The 21,613-nt window shown below is 44.6% G+C and overlaps 1 protein-coding gene across 1 annotated transcript; it reads left to right on the top strand.

Moving 5' to 3' along the window:
- The first annotated feature begins 4,065 nt into the window (after positions 1-4,065).
- Positions 4,066-10,031, top strand: RBM23 (RNA binding motif protein 23). The gene is made up of 12 exons (XM_007951172.2): positions 4,066-4,134; positions 4,663-4,784; positions 5,269-5,316; positions 5,433-5,606; positions 6,723-6,776; positions 6,926-7,043; positions 7,137-7,289; positions 7,373-7,510; positions 7,905-7,970; positions 9,454-9,649; positions 9,737-9,847; positions 9,943-10,031. Exons 1-12 carry the CDS (start codon positions 4,069-4,071, stop codon positions 10,029-10,031), a joined length of 1,335 nt encoding a protein of 444 aa, XP_007949363.1. The 5' UTR covers positions 4,066-4,068.
- The last annotated feature ends 11,582 nt before the right edge of the window (positions 10,032-21,613 follow it).

The following is a 21,613-nucleotide window of genomic DNA, read 5'->3' as shown; positions in this document are numbered from 1 at the left end:
TTGATAGTTGCTAAAACACATCTGAGGTGGGCGCCACTCAAGCTTAGGGTTTTAGCCAATGAAAACCTGTACTCTGTACTGTTGCCACGATGCCAGTGAGATTGGTTCCAGCCCCGCGTAAGTGATTCGGCGCATGCGCAGATTGGGAAAGGTGCTCGAAGATAGCGGAGCTGCCGCCATTTTGCAGGAAGAAGAGCAGCTCAAGCCGCAGTGCTGCTTTTATTGCTGAAACTCTGGGAAGTAGCTGGGCTTCGCGCCCCACACTCCCAAAGGAACGGAAAGAACTGGGACTCCTCCCTGCGGGGGCCCAGAGCTGGTGAGAAACCCCGAAACTCAGTCCCTACCGCGACGTCACCTATGCATGACGTTGCCGTACGGCGCCACCCCCTGACGTCACGGGGGGAAAATGGCGTCATGAGCAAGATTGGGCAAACTTGAAATAAAAAGCTTTTTATTCCTGTGTATTGTGAGTTGAAAATGTTCACTACGTGTATAGAGTTCACTGGTATAATTTTAGGGATAGGCCTTTTTGTGGCTCTCGTACTGCTAAAGATGCTATTTCTTACGGATCTCGATTTCTTTCCAGTCCTGGTAGCCGAGATATATAGGCTCATCCATTCTAGGGAGGAGGCCATCCACCCTGCGAGGCCCAGGAGGAGACAGGTTTTGAGCCCTTAGTGCAGCCACTCAGAGAGAGATGAGAAATTTGAGATTTCTTCTCCATCTCCGTTTTGCGAGATTAATACTCCGGCGGCTTCTATGGGCTTTCATCATCTTTCCTTTTTTGACTACACATTTAGTGGTGGTAGAGGCGTCTACTGCATCCACATGTGAAGTTTGAACGCTGGGACACTGGTCCTCGCAGTAACTTGCCAACCAGTTAATTACAGGACTTTTTTTAAAGCATAGCCTTGGCTTGTTCCACAGCGTAGGAGAGCAATCCTTTAAGTAATGTTTTTCCCGTTTTCATTGTACCTGTACTTAATTAAGCTGCTTTCAGTTTGGAGGTGTTTGTGGCCAGCTTAGTGACCAGACCCAGGAGATGGAGCTACCATGACCCCTGGGACTCTAACATGTGGTAAATTCTCCCTGAACTGGGCTCACATTGGTTCTTAGCAGTGAGGCCTAAGTTCTGGCTTGAGATTTGAATGTCCTCTCATAAGGTTCAGGCACTGGGATAATTCGGGACCCCTAAAGCAGGTTTTTGGGAGCTCTGGTAGCATAGTGCCTAAGGCACTTGACTGCTAACCAGAAGGCTGGTGGTTCAAACCCATCAGCCACTCCTGGGAAGGAAAATGGGGCAAAGCCAAAGAGGGGTCGCTATGGGTGGGGTCCGACTCAAAGGCACATAACAACAAAGCAGGTTTTTAGGAGCTCTGGTGATGCATTGCCTAAGTAAGGCCTTTGACTGCTAACCAGAATGTTGGCGGTTCAAATGCACCAGCCACTCCGCAGAAGGAAGACCAGGCAATCTACTTCTGTAAAGATTTACCATCTCAGAAACCCAGTGGTAGTTGTGAGTCGGAATTGACTCAATGGCAGTGGGTTTGGGTTTTTTTTTTTTTAAGGCAGACAAGGTGGCACAATGATTAAGTACTCTGCGGCTAACTTAAAAAATTTGTAGACTTGACAGTCAAAATGATTGAAAAGAACAGTTTGAGGATCAAAATCTGTACTTTTAGAGCCATTTTGTCACCATGAGCCAGATAGTATTTATTACAATTCTTGATAATTTGTTCATGTGTGCTTTGTTTCAGATATTATCTCTCTACAGCAATGTTGTCTTTGATTACTAAAAAATGTAAGATGGTATTATAAGAAATTGAGTTTACTGGTTTTTATACATATCTGTTGATCTTAGATTTAAAGTTTAAGCCTTAAATTTGGCTCCAGATAATTTTTATTTTTTCCAGGAATCATCTCTATAACATGCTTAGTACAGCACCTAGCACTTAATAGGTACTATAAGTTATAAGTGTTACTACTCTTGACTGCTAATCAGAAGGCTGGAGGTTCAAAACCACCAGCCACTCCTCGGAAGGAAGATGGGGCAATCTACTTCCGTAGTGATACTGCCTCAGAAACCCAAGGAGGGGTCACTATGAGTCGGGTCTGACTCTGTGGCACATAACAACAACAATAACACTCTTATAAAAGATGCTCAACAATATGGGTTGAGGTAGGGTAACACAGGAGCAGTCAGTGTTTGGTTCTGTTGTACATGGGGTCATCGTGAGTCAAAGCTGACTCGAGGGCACCTAACCACAACAACAATTCTTATAAATAAATGATCAAAATAAGCAGTGGGTTCTGAGGGCAACTCAGATCACTGAGTGATACATTACCTGCTTTAAGAGGACAAAACTCCAGTAGAAAGTCTGATTTTGATTAGCCTCCTTGTATAGAAATTCCTCAGATCACTTTTTAATAGGTTTGTGGTTGTTTGTTGTTATATGCCATAGAGTTGTCTTCAACTCATAGCAACCCCTCGGGTTTCTGAGGCGGTATCACTATGGAAGTAGATTGGGTAATCTTCCTTCTGAGTGGCTGGTGGGTTTGAAACCAGCCTTCTGGTTAGCGGTCAAGTGCCTTAGGCACTATGCCACCAGAGCTCCCTTTAAATAGCTTTATGAAGGTATAATTGATGTACAATAAGCTGCACCCATTAAATATACAATTTGATGGGTTTTTGTGTGTATATACATCCATGAAGACATCACCACAGTCAAGATAACAAACATCACCCCAAAAGTTTCCTTGTGTCCTTCCTCCCTGCCCCACCTCACCCACTCCTGTCCTAAGGCACCACTGGTCTGCTTTCTGTCACTAAAAATTAGTTTGCATTTTCTAGAGTTGTATACAGATGGAATCATATAGAGTGTACACTTTTTTTATCTGGCTAATTTTATCATAATGATTTTGTTTGATATCTTCTGTTTTACTTATTGACAGACCTGTGGTGGATAGCCTGGGGAAAGACAATTGATTGCTAGATGTGAAAGGTTGAGGGAGGCAAGAAGTCTTTTCCTGCCTGCCTAGACAGAAGGACTTCAAAACGGGATTGGTTAAGACTGATTTAATGTTTGTGAGTTATCTAAACTCTAGTTAGTATTGGACAGAAAATGCTTAATGATGAGGCCCTAATTACTGGTTTTGGGGTAAGTGGAAAATGTTGTTGTTGTTGTTTGCCATCGAGTCGGCCCCGACTCATAGCGACCCCTCCTTGGGTTTCCGAGGCAGTACCACTACGGAAGTAGGATTGCCCAACCTTCCTTCCAAAGAGTGGCTGGTGGGTTTGAACTGCCAGCCTTCTGGTTAGCAGTCAAGTGCCTTAGGCACTATGCTAGCAGAGCTCCCAGTGGAAAATAGCTTAGGGTAAATGTGCATCACTTTAGTGTTGGTTTGTCTTGCTTCTAATTTTCACTCTTGTATCTTTACCTTTTGTTTTCGAATGTGTACTTATTTTTATGGTTTAACTTTAAGCCAGTTACTTACTCAGAATTTTATACGGTCAAATGGAGGCCTACTTCCCATTGTAAAGTGAATGGAAATTTTGAGTACCAATATTTTCTCTTCACAAAACAGAGTCTGTATTTTAGTATTTTGTCTCTAGCTTGGTATTCCATTTCCTTCTAGACCCTTGATCTTTTCTAAGCCACAAAGCAGAGCTAGTTCAGATCTATAAATCTAAGGTGAACGATGCTGGTAAGATCCCTTTAAAAAAAAAAAAAAAATCCAGACTCCCTGCCATCGTGTTGATTCTGACTCATAGCAGCCCCTCCTTGGGTTACCGAGATAGTAAATCTTTATGGAAGTAGATTGCTCAGTCTTCCTTCTGAGGAGTGGCTGGTGGGTTTGAACCGCCAGCCTTATGGTTAACAGTCAAATGCCTTAGGCACTACGCCACCAGATTTCCCAAGATCCCTTTAGAGTTCAAGAAATGGAACTATATATCCTGATGTCTCTTTCTTGGAGGGGAAAGGGAGTGTGAGCTACTGGAAGGGGGAGAAATATAAATGAGGTTCTTAAGTGTTAATGTCTTCTCCTCAGATTCTCATCTCAGACACGATGGCATCTGATGACTTTGATATAGTAATTGAGGCCATGCTGGAGGCTCCCTATAAAAAAGAGGAGGTAATATTCCCCCCACTCACTTCAGCATTTTATGACTCCTCTTTCCCTGCTTGTTTATTTTGTACAGCTATTCATAAAAGGTGTGGGCTTTAGCTAGTCTCATTGGGGGGTCCCATACTCTAGGGTCATGCTTTTAGAAAAGGCCCTAAAGACCGAGGTGGGAGCATGATGTGGGAATAAGTGTTTTGTTCATAATTCTCGGTGACACAGTGGAAGTCAGTGTACCTCTGACTTAGCTCTATTTTCTCTCTGTTCTGGGATATCAATGTTATTGGAACAGATGTTGGGTGGCTGAAGCTTTGACATCAAAATGTGTTACTCTGATCTCTTCCCTGTGGGTAATTTCTTTGCTTCCTCTTACTCCCCCTGTTAGGAGATCCAGGTCTTCAAAATCTGGCTAGATAGATAATTGAGAGCTTTGATTTCATGGGCATATCTTTCCTGTTCACCTTTGTTCTTTCTTTGCCCAATGGAATCTGTGTGTCTGCTGCCTTTTGCTTTGTGACAATTTCCTGGTGAACCCCTCAGGATGAGCAGCAAAGAAAAGAGGTTAAAAAGGACAGCCCTAGCAATACCAGCAACAGCACCAGCAGCAGTGGCAACAATGGCAGTGGGACTAGTGGGAGCAGCACCAGTGTGGAGACAAGCAAGTGAGTGTGGGGTGAAGAAACAAGTTGGCGCCTTGGGGAAGGGAAACATCAGTGTCCATTGGAGAGAAGCCAGAACAGGGAGGTGGTTGCTCTGAAACTGCTGGCTTTTGGTAATGGCTCCACGGGGTCATGGGAATAATGGTGACTTGGTTTAATGATCTTCTAGTCTTAGCTTTCCAGTGTAGATTTGTGGGTCAGTCCTAGCGTCAGTATATTTCATATGAATAAAATAGCAAGAAGATCTCTGATTTGGAAACACCAGCTTTTGCTTGGCTTTGGGGGTAAAGATGGCTGCCTCAGATGCCTGCAGCATTCAGGGCTGTGGAAGTTGGTGTTTTGCAGTTCCTGTGAACTACTGCCAGATCATCTTCTGGGCTTTGGTCTTTTACTGCTTTCTGTTTTAGCCTGGTCTTATTGTCATTCTTTTCCTTGGGAGAGATCATGAAAGCTGCTCGGAGGTAAGAATTTACGCTGTCCTTCACAGGAAGAAGAGGAGTCGGAGCCACAGTAGAAGCAGAGATAGAAAGGGCAGGTCAGTAATCCTCGGGCTGTTGGATTTGGGGAGTTACTATAAATGGAAAGATAATATTAAAAGGCAGAACAGATTTGTTTCTTCTTTAACAAACTCATAGTCATTTCCATCTGTAGTCGAAGTCGAGACCATGATCGACACAGACGGAGAAATAGTCGGAGCCGAAGTCGGGATCGGCAACGTCGTCATCGCAGCCGTAGCTGGGATCGTCGACGTAGTAGTGAGTCACGAAGTTGGGACCGGCGTCATGAGGATCGTGTGCACTACAGGAGTCCACCACTTGCCACTGGGTATCACCTTTTGCTAATAAGATCACCTTTGTATCACCATCTGGATAAAACACCAAGGGTACTCTAAACCAGTTGCTAGCAAGTCTCTTCCAGTGCATGACAACTCCACATGTGTCAGAGTAAACTGTTACATAAAAGCTTGCTTTTCAGAAGATCACCAGGCCTTTTTTCTGAGGTACCTTTGGCTGGACTCAAACTGCCAACCTTTTGATTAGCAGTAAAGCACAGTAATTTGGACCACCTAGGAGCTCTGGTAGCATAGTGCCTAAGGCACTTGACTGCTAACCAGAAGGCTGGCGGTTCAAACCCACCAGCCACCCCTCGGAAGGAAGGTTGGGCAATCCTACTTCCGTAGTGGTAACTGCCTCGGAAACCCAAGGAGGGGTCGCTATGAGTCGGGGCCGACTCGACGGCATATGACAACAACAACAGAGAATCCTGAGTATACTATGGACCCTGTTTAAGGGTGCTTGTCTTAGTTACGTGGTGATGCTATAACAGAATACTACAAGTGGATGGCTTTAACAAACAATTTAGGAGGCTAGAAGTTTGAATTCAGGGTGCCAGCTCTAGGGGAAGGTTTTCTCTCTCTCTGTTGGCTCTAGGAGAAGATCTTTGTTATCAGTCGTTCCCTAGATCTAGGATCCTGGATTCAAAGGACAGGCTCTACTCCTGGCTCTACTTTCTCAGTGATTGGAGGTCCCTCTGATCTCTGCTCACTTGCTTTATCTCTTTTATATCGTAAAAAGAAATCAACTCAAGATACAACTTAATTCTCTGGATTGTGTCCTTCCTCATTAACATAACTGCCACTGATCCTGCCTCATTAACATCAAAGAAGTTAAGATTTACAACACACAGGATAATGACGTAATACTGAGACTCATGGCCTAGCAAAGTTGACATATTTTGGGGGGACACAAGTCACTATAACGGTGCTTATGACCAGTTGTGTAGTAGGCAGGCTACCCAGTTATTGGAAGGGCGGTGCTAAGAATTCACATGTGAGATGAGGTACTGGCATCTGGTTTCCTCAAGATGGAAGACCCAGTGTTGGACCAGTGTGAGTAAGGTTTAGTAACATGATTTTTAGTTTTGTTTTTCTCTTTTCAATAGGCATAGGTATGGACAAAGCAAGAGTCCTCATTTCAGAGAGAAAAGCCCAGTTAGGTGAGTTGATATGAGCACTTTTTTAGAAATCATGATGTGTGAACAAAAGGTTAAAGCAAAACTAAAGGAATGTGTAGTACTTGAGGGTTAGGTGGAGAACAATGACCAACTATTGAGAAGAGTGGTCTCAAATTCTACTCACTCTGTAGGGAGCCTGTTGATAATCTGAGTCCTGAGGAGCGTGATGCCCGCACAGTTTTTTGTATGCAGTTGGCTGCCCGCATTCGGCCTCGAGACCTGGAGGACTTCTTCTCTGCTGTTGGCAAGGTAACACCCCTCACCTCCTTGGTTTTCTTAAGAGTAACCTATCTTTTATCCCCTTTTATGCCCAACTCAGGATTTCCTTTTTGCCCTGGATAGGTTCGTGATGTGCGTATCATCTCAGATCGGAACTCACGTCGTTCTAAGGGTATTGCCTATGTGGAGTTCTGTGAAATCCAGTCTGTGCCACTGGCCATTGGGTTGACTGGGCAACGGCTGCTGGGAGTACCTATCATTGTGCAAGCCTCACAGGTGAGTAGGCTGAGAAACTAACAGAGAGAATATAAGATTGGAATCAGAGGGTGTGGTACATGACCTGTCATTTCCTTTTCCAGGCTGAGAAAAACCGACTGGCAGCCATGGCCAACAATCTGCAGAAAGGCAGTGGTGGGCCAATGCACCTCTATGTGGGCTCCCTACACTTCAATATCACCGGGGACATGCTCCGGGGCATCTTTGAGCCCTTTGGCAAAGTAAGTAGAAGGTGAAGTGTCCTTGGAAGGAAATTGGGAAAAAGTGAGGCAGGGGACTGTACCTCTCTGTTCTCTCTGGCCATGATTAGCCCACAGATTGCATATGTCATAACAGGCATTTGGGTCCATGCTGTGAAAGTAAGGCTCTATTGTTACATTCTTGCTGCTCATTAGGCAAAGGAATGAGACACACAGTGCAATCAAATAATGGGGTCCAGATTAAGATCAGTCAGAAAACATGTTATAGAAAGAAAGAGCCTTCACCTCTTTTTAAAAGAAGATTTGGAGAGATACAATTGTTGACTAGAAAGTTAGAAATATTTAGAATAGATAGGAAAGATCTAAGACGTGGGCTAGCCAAAAAGATGACTGATCATTCCTTCCCATTCTACAGATTGATAATATTGTTTTGATGAAGGACTCAAATACAGGCCGCTCTAAAGGTTATGGTTTCATTACGGTGAGTCTCCAGTCTTTTAGTTTTTTATTTTAGTTTAGGTTTGTCCACTTAATCTGATTTTGCAGCTTAGCTTCATCCTCCTCCTTTAGGAACTGTCTAAATGACCCATACACACTGATGCCTGAAGCTTGGACTAGCCTTCTGCCCCTCAAGATGAGTATATTGCTTGAGATCTTGGCTTTGTTCCTACACACTGTCAGTGACCCTGGTCTGGGGGTATCCAGGAGTTTAACCAGCTTCACTGGTGCTACAACTTGCTTTTTGGGTAATGGTAGTGATTCCAGGCTGTTGCAAAACAGGTTGGGGGAATAAGGGAGGTTAGGTATGGGCTTTGAAATACATGTTTTATAGAATTGGTTTATTGTTCTTGTGTTAAGGGTAGGAATAGAAAGTTGTACTTCCCTCTGATGTTACCCTTTTTGAAGGAGTTTTTTCATTGAGAAGGTTTTTTATGTTTAAATAGTACTGTAGGGAGAACAGTGAGGCCCCCTAATAGTGACTCTAGCAAAATGGTTTCCAATGCCTATAACTGGATCTTCCATCCCTGTGTGACTCCAGTGTGATGAGGGCTGGCTGCCAGCCATGAAGTTTGATAGAAACTGATACTTTCTGGGGTCACTCCAGGCATCAGACACCCCACAACTACCCACAGGGCAGAGTAGAAGTAGATTGTGCCATATTATGAGAATTGCTTACCTCAGAAGTATTTAGTAGAGGCAGGCCACCTGCCTAGGAACTGTCAGTATCATGTGCTGACCAGCAGTAAGGGAATAAACAAAGCCAGCTATGGTATTGAGGATTCCATGATGGCTAGTACTTTTTCTGGCCCCTGTGTGATCTAGATACAGGAAGGCTTCTGTGGGGCTTTTTTGTGCTTGTGTGGCAGCCTTTTAGGTCAGCAGCCTTCACACTTGGACAAACAACAGACTGGGAATCCTTTTTATACCAGGTGTGCTGCTGATGCTGTCGTCCTGAAAGGGACTAGAGTGTAGAAGTCCTCTGGTAAGCAGGTCACTGAGTCAACAGCTCTGGTGTGTATATGGGGGTGTGGCAGAGTCTTGCTCTCAGTGCCAGGGTATGTTCCTTCCCAAGGCAAGGCTCTGAAGTTCCAGATTCCTAGTTCTTGACTGAGAACTGAAACTTACAAGCCCAGGAGCCTTGGTTCTCCTTGTGTCTTACTCTCCATTTTATGTGCCCTTCTGTGAAACAACCTGTTGGCTGACATTCCGTCTATAGATTTTTTGCATTATTCTTACTGGGCCTGGAATATTGGTAAGTGATTGCTGTTGAGTCTATTGGAAAAGGTCCTTTTCAGAGAGTCATTTTGAGGGATGAGATCTTAGGTTATATTCCCTGGGAAATCGAAGCTTGTACTGCAGTAAACATACAATTTTCCTGGGAAAATAAAGACAGAGACTGTTAGTAGGACTTTGGGAGCCTGTCTGTAGCCAGGAGGTGACTAACAGGCCTGGGTTTCTTGTAGTTCTCTGACTCCGAGTGTGCCCGGCGGGCTCTGGAACAGTTAAATGGCTTTGAGCTTGCTGGTCGACCTATGAGGGTTGGCCATGTTACTGAGCGACTGGATGGTGGCACAGACATCACTTTTCCTGATGGGGACCAGGAGCTGGATCTGGGATCAGCAGGTGGACGTTTGCAGCTCATGACCAAACTGGCAGAAGGTAGAGTTTCTCTGCAGGGTGAAGAATGTGGGGTTGAGTTCGAGATACAGGACTGGAACTTAACCTCACCTTTTCTTCCACTGTTAGGCTCTGGAATCCAGCTGCCGACCACAGCTGCTAGTGCTGCTGCTGCTGCCCGGGCTCTACAACTGAATGGAGCAGTTCCCTTAGGGGCTCTGAACCCAGCAGCTCTGACTGGTAGACTCAGACTTGGCAGAGGGAGAGAAGGCTTGGGGCCTGAAAATAAGGAGAGCTCTGTACTCACTCACCCTCTCTGCCTTTCTTTGTTTCAGCTCTGAATCCAGCACTGAACTTTGCCTCCCAGGCAGTCGCCTCACAGTGCTTCCAGCTCTCCAGCCTCTTTACCCCCCCGACCATGTGAGTCTCAGGCCTAGCCCATTTCACTCTTTGGTTTTTCTTTTTCTTTTGGCTTCCAGTTTACCTTTCCTTTTCTTCTTGCCATAGATAAATCAGTGGCCCAGTACACTGCCTCCGTGGGCCTCAGGGTCCCACCATTCTCTTCTCTACATATGCCCTTCCACAACCCCTTCTTTCCATGTGTGGACCAAGCCATCCTAAAAGTGTGACATTGACTCTAGGGAGATTGAGACTACCATTGGCCACCAAGATGATCTCTTGCCTATGACCTCACTGGAAATGGACTCTGCTGAACAAAGCTCCCAGTCTAAGAGTACAGAATCGACACCTGCATTGAATACATGTTTCTGTGTGTTGTGTCTCCTAAGATGACCTTCATTGCCCTTTCCAGCCACCTCTTAGTGATTCTTCAATTCCTCCCCCATTGGGAAGGCCATAGGACATCAGTGGAGGAAACTAACCTCTCGCCTTTTCCTCAACCTTTACTAAAAAAAAAAAAAAAGCCTGTTAGGACCTCTGGCTCCAGAGGGTGTTGGAGTTTGGGGAGGTGAACTTTGAAGGTACTGGCTGGCTGCTGTAGGGCCCTGGAAGACAAGATGGACATGTGCATTGGGAGATCTATCTTTGGCCTCAGCTTGGTGTAGCTTGGGGCCAGAACTTCTGTTGGCATAGTGTCTTGCTGGGAGTTGTGGAAGTGATTTATCCTGTGAGTCATTTTGGATGCCATAGGGACCTTCAGGAGTTTAATGAAGATAGGGTATCTTTCCATTATCTTCCCTCTTCGTGTGTATAGTTGTCCTTCCTCCCAGGTCCTCCCTTTGGCACAGAGTGGGAGGGTGGAGGAGAAACTGCTATGCTCTTCTACTTGTGTGCCTCTACCACAGGCTCAACCCTGGCTGGGAAAGCCATTCCCGATTCCTACCTGAGCTCATGTGAGCCCTTCTCACTGGATTTTATACCCTGTGTCTGTGTATATAAATATGTATACATATATATACATGTATATAAACTTTGTACAAAAGGCAAGCCCCCTGTCGTAGTGGCTGCTGCCCATATGTATGTAGTCTCAGTTGATGTGTCTGTCTGATTTTAACTTCTCATGAGCCAAAGCCACGAATGGTTCTAGGGATATAAAACATTTGCAGTGCCATTGTATTTTCTTTTTATTTTGTTGTATTTAACCTTTTTCTTAGAAAGAAAGATGGCCAGAAAGCTCATTTCTGGGCAGGGTTCCCCGTATCTACCCTATGCTCCCTGCCCAAAGCGTAGACTTCCAGGCTCTGTCTCTGTGTCTTTCCACCAGATGGCAGTGTGACAGTGGCACATTCTGTACTTTTTTCTAGGCATGTTGCATGATCTCCACGAACTTAAGTACCAGAGAAACCGCCTAAACTCACCATTCTTATCCTGTTGGCCTCTGTACCTGCCTTTGGTCTTCTTAGTAGTAGAACTCCCAGCCAAGTCTCCAAAGGAGTTTGGCCATTTCCTTGTCGAGGCTCCCCTGACCTGATGTGTCTGTGGTGCCTAGGTCTGTCCACTCAACTCTTGCTCTGCCTCGCTCTGCCTGGGACAGTAAATTCTGGGAAGAACAGCTCTTGGAAGGGGAGGTTCACCTTCTGCCTGCTTTGGGAGGCTGAAACCTGGGACGAGCCAGGCTCACCAGCATAGGAAACAACCCAAAGAAGACCAGGGGCCCAGGGCCAGGGATCTGTGGGGTTCTTCCATTCTTTACTGATCTCTATGGCAACTGAATGTTAAGACTTTATTATCATGCTAAAAATATGGATAATTGCTGTTAGGTTTTAATTTCTCTGTCAGCTCTCAAACTTCTAAGTGGTATGATGATCTTGTGGTGACTAGCCTGTAGGGTTGCTTTTAAAACCAACTCATTAAGTACTTGAGGACTGCTTTTGGCTTAAAGGCCACTGGGACCTAGGACTAGCTCTGATTCTTCTAGACCTCTGTTCTTTGTCACCTGCTTCTGCTTTTCCCTTCATTGCCACCCTTACGTACGTATGTACGTCTTCCAGTTCCTTCCTGTCCTAGCTTGCTCGTTGGACTGGGGGACGGGAAGGAACGTACACTATTTTTAGGTAGGAACCTCTGGCTGTGGCCCAGTCCCCCTACAGTTATTGATTTGGCTGCTAATGCATCCTGAGACGCCTCAGTGGGGACCATCCTTGTTAGTCATCCTGAGGCCATGGACCAGGCCTTCTGAAGATTGGCTTGGACACCTCTAAACTAATGTAAATACCCACAGGCCTGGGCTCCCTGCCCTCCTGCTCAGATGAACTCCAGCCTCAGCTTGGTTTCTTTATGTTTTCATCCCTAACTTTTGCCTTTTTTGCATTTTCCCTTACCCTCAACAAGATGGATTGATAACAGTGGCTGCAATGATGGGCTCAGGTATAGCAAGGGTTGTGAGGCTGGCACAGGACTAGGCACTGTTTCATTCTGTTTTACATAGGGTCGCTATGACTCAGAGCTGACTCGACTGTACTTAACAACAACAACATCCATCTTAGTTCTTGTTTCCTGTTCTTAACTGTATATACAGCTTCTTGCTGGGAGGGAGATGGTGGAAGTGAAACATCTGAGAAGACTTTTGTACGAGTCTTAACCCTAGTCTAGTGGTCTAGTCTAGGGGGTGTCTAGTGGGTGACAGCCAGTGTCATTGCATGTGACTCAGTGCCTTCCTGTTACTCATCCCTCTGGAGGGGGTGGTTGAATGGAGAGAAGGGGGCAAAGCCGCTTCTAGGCCCAGCCCAACATAAGGGAAGCCCCCCTCCAAGGCTTCTGCCTGAGCATGGCACCTGGTTGGGGTACAAGTGAGACTGTGCCCGAGATCCTTAAACTGGCATAGTTAGAATTGCCCCACCAGCCTTCGTTTCTAAACAAAGGATTTTCTCCTGACTTTTGGCTTCCAGGGTAGTGATATTTCCTCCCTGGACTTTAAATTGCTATGTCTTTGGCATTGGGATTCTGCCTACTTCCTCCCTAGGCACGAACAGCCCCCAGAGGTGCGCTACTAAAGGAAGCAGGAGCTTGACTTAACAACCCTTTAGTCCTGGTGGTTTTGATGAAGGGAGGTGAGTGAAAAGTTGAAGGGAGAAAGACCATTGTCCCTCTTTTCCCTGTTAAGGAGAGGGTCTGTTGAAAATTATGTGGTTGTAAGACTTGGGGAGTAAAGAGGCTATTCTGGCTCTGAAAAGTGAGAAAGTGGCATAATGTTAATTGTTAACATATATGCAGAATTTATTGTGGGTTAGACATTTTTCAGGAGCGCTAAAGTTAAGTGCTTGGCTGCAAACCCAAAGAAAAGTCGGAGCTCATAACCTAAGGCACTTGACAGCTAACCAGAAGGCTGGTGGTTCAAACCCACAAGCCACTCCTCAGAAGGAAGATACCACCTCAGAAACCCAAGGAGGGGTTGCTGTGAGTCAGATCTGACTCGAAGGCAGTGAGTTTGGTTTTTGTCTGGTTCATAACCCACCAGCTGCTCAATGGGAGAAAAGACAGGTGATCTGCTTTTGTAAAGATTACAGCCTAGGAAACCCTGGGGGCAGTTCTACTCTGTCCCATAGGGTCACTAAGAGAATCATCTTGGCCCACAACAACAGACATTGTTCTAATCACTTGATGTGTATTAACTCATTTAATCCTCACAAGAACCTCAGGTAGACTCTTTTGTTAACTTCATTTTGCAAGTGAGGAAACGGATACCCAAAGAGATTAAACAACCTGCTGTAGTCACACAGCAAGTTTGGGATTCCAGTCCACAAAGTCTGACTTCAGGTCCTTTGATCTTTACTTTTCTCAGCATCACTGTAGAAGCCAAGGTCTTTGGTCAGTAGAGAAGTATTTATATCTGCACAGTTCTCTGCATTTCCTGTTTTTGCTTCATGTCTTTTCTTGTCTTGTTCTCTTGTCTTCCCCACTTCTACTAATCAAGATCCTGTCCTTAAAGATCCTGAAACTTTCCCCATTGGAGTTAATCTCCCTTGTCAGGATTGTTAATCCTGTTACTGATCTTATTCTGTCCTTATTTACAGTCTTTGCAAACTGTGTTACCAGTTAGCCTGCTAGGGCCAGTCATAGAGCATGCCTTTTTCATTATTTCATTGCCTTATTCTTATTAAATGTCTGTTAAGTCCCTTCTCTGTTAAAGCCAGAGCCAGACTTTCCAAAGCCTGTCCCTTCTAGCCTGCTTTCCCCAGCAGCCTCATCCATTTCTTCTCACTCCTCCAAGAGAGAAGTGTATCGTTTTACTTTTTTTTTTTTTTTTGGCGTTACCATGGTAGCCTGTGATGCTTCTGTCTAAAGTGCTGCTTGCCATCCACCAGAGACTGATGTTTCCATGGCAGCCAGGTGAAGTCAGTTGTCATGAGCTGAATGCAGGAGAGGAATTCTGGTCTGAAAAACTATGTGTCTGAATCTTCTGGCTTTAGACATCACTTCTCCTCCCTCCCAATTTGTGTACTCTGTATCTAGATTTGGTTTGCTCTCAAAGCGTGCTCTTGGTCGAGAGAATTCTATGAGTGTTAGGGAAGCAGACCAACCAATTTAAATCACATAGGTGGTGGGAGCAAGGAAAGAGCTGATCAGAGATCCCTTTAAAAAAAAAATTGGATGAGTTCAGCTAGCTGTTCCAGATGATCTGCTCTCAAGAGCCCTTAAGGAGTTGGCTGGAGCTACTGGAGAACCATTAAGCAGTTATTTTTGAGAGCAATGGGTAGATGGATAAGGTGCCTGAAGACTGGAAAGGAGCCAGTCAGTATTCAATTGTAGAGAGGAGAAATGATGACCTTGGAAATCAGAGACTTGCCAAACTCTTGCCAATGTTCTAGAAAGGAAAAAGAGCTTCTCTTCAGTCAGCCTTGAAGCACCATGAGTGCATGATGCTTCCATTTAAAAATGCATGATTTAGGTCCTTTCTCTATCACAAATGAGCTGAGTAAGTTTGAGTAAGTTATTTCACTTCCCAAACTCAGATTCATCATCTGTGAAAAGGAAGTGATAATAGTATCTATTTTAATAGGGATGTTGTGAGGACTAAATTATATGTATGAAGGGGTTAGAATTTGTTAGCTTGTTACTATCATCATCATTCCTGCTCTTCTGGGTGCCTACAGACTTCGCTTTCTGCTTGACCTCGTTCCTCGTCCCAACTACTGAGAATGCTCAAAGTTTACAAGAAAAGAAGTGAGGGTAGGGCAATGGTGAAAATAAACTTCGTTTCAAGGCTAAAAGGCCCAGGCTCACAAGGTCCTGGGTCATGTACAACCAGCCTAGCTTTCAAAAACACAATTGCCACTGGCCCAATCTCATTTTATGGCTGAGATTCTGTCTGTGCAGTCAGATTATAGCTAGTTGATTTTGAAAAATCAGGGTGAGCCCCCCAGGTCCATTCATGCAGACTTAGTGCACTTTACTTTGTCTGTTCTTAGGAAATCCCAGAGGTCTTTCTGTCATAGCCCCTTTGCCTACTGCCCCTCTTAGTCTCCCCCAAGCATTCCTGCAGCACCTGACAAGAAGCCTTGTTCTTCATGAGCACAAGGCTAGGTACAGCCTAGCCCTACCCTAGCAATTTCCTTTCTAAGTAAGTATTTCAGATCAGCACAGGTCCTCTGCCTAAGGAAAAGTCATAATTTGAGCAAAAATGTGGAAAATTGTGCAGGATAATTCCATCACTTAAGCTTAAGTTTCAATCTTCTCCCTGGTGCTCTCCACAAAACAACAAAAGCCAATAGCAAGTTACCTATGAGTCCAATGGGAAGCATATTGGATGTTGGGGACCACAAGTTAAATTTGCACCTCCAGAGTGGTGCTCTGCTTTGGAAGATTAGCAAGCTGCTTGGGTGCCTAAATAGAGAGCCAGGCACAGGTTGCAAAAAGCATTCCTTCTACCTCTTAAAGTCTTAGTGACATACATACAACGTTTGATAAATTACAAAGATATTTGCATTTTTATTTAGTGCTGTCAATTATCTTATGAAGTAAATATTCTTATTATCTTTGTTTTACAGTTGAAAAAGCTGAAGCTCAGAAAGGCAGAGAGGTTTAGATTGACTTTGTCCCTGGACCTTCATCCAGGAAATGATGAACCTAGGTGCTAACTTAAAAGCTTGCAAGATCCCATTGCATTTGTAGTCACAGTTTTGAGTTTACAAGGCCATCAAACTGTGGAGGCATGACATCAATATTCAAAATGGATGAGAAACAGACTTTGAGCATATCAGTCAGAGAGCGACCAAGATAAGAAAGGACTAAAAGCAGAATACTCTTGTCTGGTTTTTGGGCCCCTCGATAACTTGACTGCATCACCCACTCAAATTCTGCAGTCTTCTGTATAGTGAAAGGAAAAAAAAAAAGTGTTAGAGTCTACTTCGACTCATGGTAACCCCATCTGTGTCAGAGGAGAATTGCTCTATAGGGTTTTTTGGGCATTTTTAAATGGAAGCATCATTATTTAATTACCAGTTCATGGACATTTAGATTGTTTCCATTCTTTGTTCTTTCCTTCTAAAATAATACTATAATGAATACCCTTACCAAGTCATCTTATAAACATGGCTAAATATATGTACAGGCATTAATTCCTAGAACTACACTTTCCTTAAAAACATTTTATTTTGTGTTAGGTGAAAGTTTACACAGCAAATTAGATTCCCATTCAACAATTCATGCACAAATTACTCTGTGATGTTGGTTACAGTCCCCGAAATATGTCAGCACTCTCATCATTTCCATCTCGCCTGCCTGTTTCCATCCATCCAGTTTCCCTGCCCGCCCTTGCCTCCTCATCTTTGCTTTTGAGTAAATGTTGACCATTTGGTCTCCTATAGTTGATTATTTGGGAGCTCTGGTAGCATAGTGGCTAAAGCATTTGACTGCTAACCAGAAGGCTGGCGGTTCAAACCCACCGGTCACTCCTTGGAAGGAAGGTTGGGCAATCCTACTTCCGTAGTGATACTGCCTCAGAAACCCAAGGAGGGGTCGCTATGAGTCGGGGCCGATTCGACGGCACATAACAACAACAACAACAGTTGATTATTTAAAGGAGTGCATTTGTCACAGGTGTTATTGTAGAATTTATAGGCCAATCTATTATTTGGCTAAAAGGTTACCTCTGAGAGTGGCTTCAGTTCCAGGTTAAAAGGGTAACTTAGGGTGACACTCTTAGGGGTTCCTTCCTTCAGTCTATCAGTCCAGTAAGTCTGGCTTATTTATGAATTTGAGTTTTGTTCTATATTTTTCTCCCATTCTAACCAAAACTTATTATGTCCCTGGTCAGAATGGTCAGGAATGGTAGCTAGGCACCATCTAGTTCTTTTGATCTCAGGCTAGAATAGAAGAGCCTGTGTTTCACATGGGCCATTAGTCCTGTGGACTCATTTCTTCCTTGAGTCTGGTTTAGTTCACTCTTCTTTGCTCAAGGTGGGAAGAGACCAACAGTTGTGTAAAAATGATGTGGCAGAGGTGGCATCTAACTTTACTAGGAGGAATGTGAATCAAGATCAACAGACGAAGGCTGATTCCTGTAAAGTGGAGGTCAGACATGTTTCACTCTCCAACCTTTCTACCGATGTTGACACCAACTGTCCCTCCCACGGTACTCTCTATTCTCTGCTGGGTATGATAATTCTTGCAGTGGCCACACAGAGCTCCCAGACAATACTCACAATTATGGGGTTGTCTTGGTTCTGTAGTGCTGTTTAATAGAAGTAACACAAGTGGATGGCTTCAACAAACAGGAATTTATTCTTTTATAGTTCTTTTATAGTTTATTCTTTTATAGGAAGCTAGAAGTCAGAGTGCCAGCTCTAGGGGCTGGATGAAGGCCCCTCAACCTTGGACTTCAGCTCTGCCTCTTGTTCTAGGCCCACAGAAGCTGGAGGCTTCTTCTAACTCAGCAGTTGCTGGCTGCTGAGGCTGACAAACTCAAGATAGGCAGGTAATATGGCACACGCCGAAGATAAACAAGCTACATAGTAGGCCACTGGTTCACCAGGAACATTCCCAAGATCAGTAGTAACATAGCCCAAAATGTGCCAAAATGCTAGAGACTGGTTTCAAAACTTTGCCATATATACTGGAAACAGCCCAAATCCCAAAGGCAACTCCTTTTCAACTAATTAGGTCCTCACAGCAGATTCTACCATGGAGATGATTACACTCTCATGGGGAGTAACTACATCCAGCTGCCAAACTGCTCAAAACCATGGCCCAGCCAAATTAGAACATACCTTAACTACCACAGGGGTTTACTAGGGAAGTAACTTACAATTCAGGATCAGAAATGACTCAGGATACAATTCTTCCATCATCTCAGCCAAGCCTGAAAGCTCTGGCCTTCAGCCTCTTGGCTCCAGGGCCCCTCAGCCTCTGTCCTGCTCAAACAAGTGTTACAAAACTCTTTAGCTCCACCAGTAAGTTCCCAGAGGCACCCTACTCTGCCAACAAGCCTCCTGCCTCAAAGCACTCACCTTTCTCTCTTTATGGGCCAGGAAGCCCACTACACCATCTCTTGCCAGTCTCCTAGTTCTACTTCTGCTACTGCTGTTTCTCTGCCGCTGCTTCTTGCTGTCTCTGGTGTTACAGCTCTCTGTCTCCTCAGTCTAGGAGGCTCTTGGCATAAGGATCACAGGTCCAAAGGATGCACTCATCTCCTTTCTTGATGGTTGTAAGGTCCATTCTCTGCTCTGGAATTGACTTTTAAGCCTAGCAAATGGCAAAACTGCCCAATCCTGCCCAATCCCCTCTGCAGAGTTCCATATACCTTATTTGCATGGTCTCACCCTCACAAGGGTGCTACACACCTTATGTACATTATTAGCAAGCTGTCCAATCCTCTTGGTGGGCCACAAGCACCTCATTTGCATAACCCCACCCAGTCATTTAGAGGAGGTTACAAAGAACATGGCTAGAAGGGCCATATTAAGTAATTCACTGTACTGCAAATTGTATCTTAGATGGCTGCTCACATATATGGGGCTTTTAATGACTAATTTTTCACAAGTAGATCACCAGGCCTTTCTTAGGTATCTCTGGGTAGAATTGAACTTCCAACCTTTTGGTCACCAGCCAAGCAAGTTAACCATTTGCACCACTATGGAAAGTTGTTTTTTCCCTCATCATGTGGTCTGCTTACCATTTCTCCTCTGTGTATTTACGCCTATAGATTCCCTTCAAGAAATCTTTTTCCTGCAGCTTATATATATACCTACAGCTTATATATCCTTCAAGGCCCAGTTCCTAAAATGTAAGCCTTCAAATATACTATTTCTTCCACTCTGAATTCCTGGAGCACGTGAGGTACCTCCTAGTAGACAGGATGTGGTATAGCTTGCTGCTGTTCTGGCTCTCCCCGCAGCTCAAATACAAGCTACTCGAGGGCAGGGATAGTGTCATATCTATTTGTTTACGCCACATAGCCTGGCACAGTGATTGGCATAGAGCAGATGCTTAGTACTTGAGGGGAACAATGTGTCTTCAAGCATTTGTGGATGAAAGATAAAAACGTCCAGGAAAAATTTACTTAGACTGATAGGGGTTGGAGTTAGTTACCAAAAAAGATATGTGTGTGTGCATCTTCCTGGGAATAACGATTTAACCCAGAGGACTTGTGAAATGTCTTTCCAAAGCTCTGGTAGCTTTTCAGAAATGGAGAACCCCCACCTAAGAGGGATAGATGCAACAGGGCACAGGAGGCAGAGGCCCAAACTGGTGGGACCATCCCAGACACAGGACTTTCTCCACTGGTCCCACAGAGGAGAGCAAATCTAAGTTCTGAGCCAATAGGGAGGCCTTGAGGACAAGGGGGAGTAGGAGTAATAGCAGGGGCAGGCAGGGGCAGGCAGGGGCTAATAAGGGAGCACCAGCAGGACAAGGGGCGCCCCCAAAACAAAACTGCAGATGTTAAGAGGTGTACACGGTTGACATAGGCAGCTTGGACCCCAGGGCCTTTTGCTGGCCTCTCACCCCAGCCCAGGTCTGGAGCCTTAATTTGCCTTGATTGAGGTAAAAGAATGGCCTCGCTCTCAGAAAAGACCCTACCTCTCAAGTCTGGCTGGAGCCTGGCTTCAGCTTCCATCTGTTCTGAGCTGTTCCTTGTAGGCGGCTGGAAGGAACACACAGATGGGTTGGGCTGATGGGACTGGCTGAGTTGAGAGGAGGGAGGCTTGTGGTGGTGTGTGTGGCTCCCTTCACGGGGGAGGTCCTGCCATCTTCATTCTCAGCATACACTTATTAAGCTTCTACCACTTGGAAGGCACTGGCTTTTCTTGTTCCTCATCCTTCTCTCTTGAAACATTTGACCTTAGTGGTGATACTTTCCTTGTAGGAAAAAAACCCACCCATGGCAGAAACTGCCACATGCTGTATCCTAATTTTCCCACTCTCTCTTTGGGTGTTGCTACTCTGCCTTCTTTATCTGCCCTGGACTCTCTCCGTGGTCTCTGTTCTTTCTCTGCAGTGGTGACACTTGGTTTTATTTAGTTTATGAACAGATAATATATGCCCATGGTTCACAATTCAAAAGGCACAAAAGGGGCATACAATGAAAAGTAAATCCACCGCATTCTCCCCTCCTAGTTCCCCTTCCCAGAGGCAATCAGTATACAGTATCATCAATGGTTTATAATTTGTTAGGTCACAAAGTCCTTTGGGAATGTGATAAAATTCATCGACTTTATTCTCAGACAAATGCATTACTGCACAATCATGTAGATAGTATGTAATATTTCATAGGAATCACAGACCTTGACAGCCTGTCTGTGGTCTGGGGTTAAGCATCCCACTACCTTTACTGAACTCTCCCTTAGCATCTCATCAAGGCCAGGTACATAATTTTCAGGTCCTCATACAAAATGAAGATGCAAGGTCCTTTGTTAAGAAATTACCAAGAATTTCTGGACAGTGACATCAGAGGATTAAACTAAGCATAAGGCCCTGTATGACTGTACAGGTCATATAACCATAATGTTGGCCCTGCATCTCATCCTTCCCCTTGGCATCTTCTATTATTTTTATAGTGATTATTCTCATATCTGTGTCTCTTGCCACAATTTTTTTTCAGAACCAGTTGTCCACTGGTGTCCATATGGATGTCTTTCTAGCATCTCAAATTCAGTTTTTCCAAAATGGAACTCACTCACCACCCTACTTTCTTTGTCTCTTAAACTCCTTAGTTCCTCACCATCTTCCTACCACCTGTGACTCTTTCTTCTCTTTATGAACACTAACTCAGTTATCAAGTCCCATTGATTTTCTTCTGGCTTTCAGACCTGTGCTTCCCACTGCCATCATCCTCAGCATGGTCCTTCATTATCCTCATCTGTATTACAGTTATTGGTTCCTAGGCTCTACCGTGGTTACTTCCATCCATGAACACCTCTCGTAGGTGTTCTCTTCCCCAACGACCGTACCAAGCATGTCACTTTCACACTCAAAGACCATCAGTGACTATCTTCCCTGCCTACAGAGTTGGATACAAACTCTTTTGCCTGGCATTTAAGGTCTGTTGCAGTAGGGCTTCAAACCTTCTTTTCCATGATTGTCTCTTACTCCTCCTCTTCATGTCCCTGA

The sequence above is a fragment of the Orycteropus afer genome, unplaced genomic scaffold (genome assembly GCF_000298275.1).
Source record: "Orycteropus afer afer isolate SDZICR_OR568_19922 unplaced genomic scaffold, OryAfe1.0 scaffold00292, whole genome shotgun sequence".
Classification (NCBI taxonomy): domain Eukaryota; kingdom Metazoa; phylum Chordata; class Mammalia; order Tubulidentata; family Orycteropodidae; genus Orycteropus; species Orycteropus afer.
Note: the sequence above shows the minus strand (reverse complement) of the source record. Positions and strands in the feature narration are given on the sequence as shown.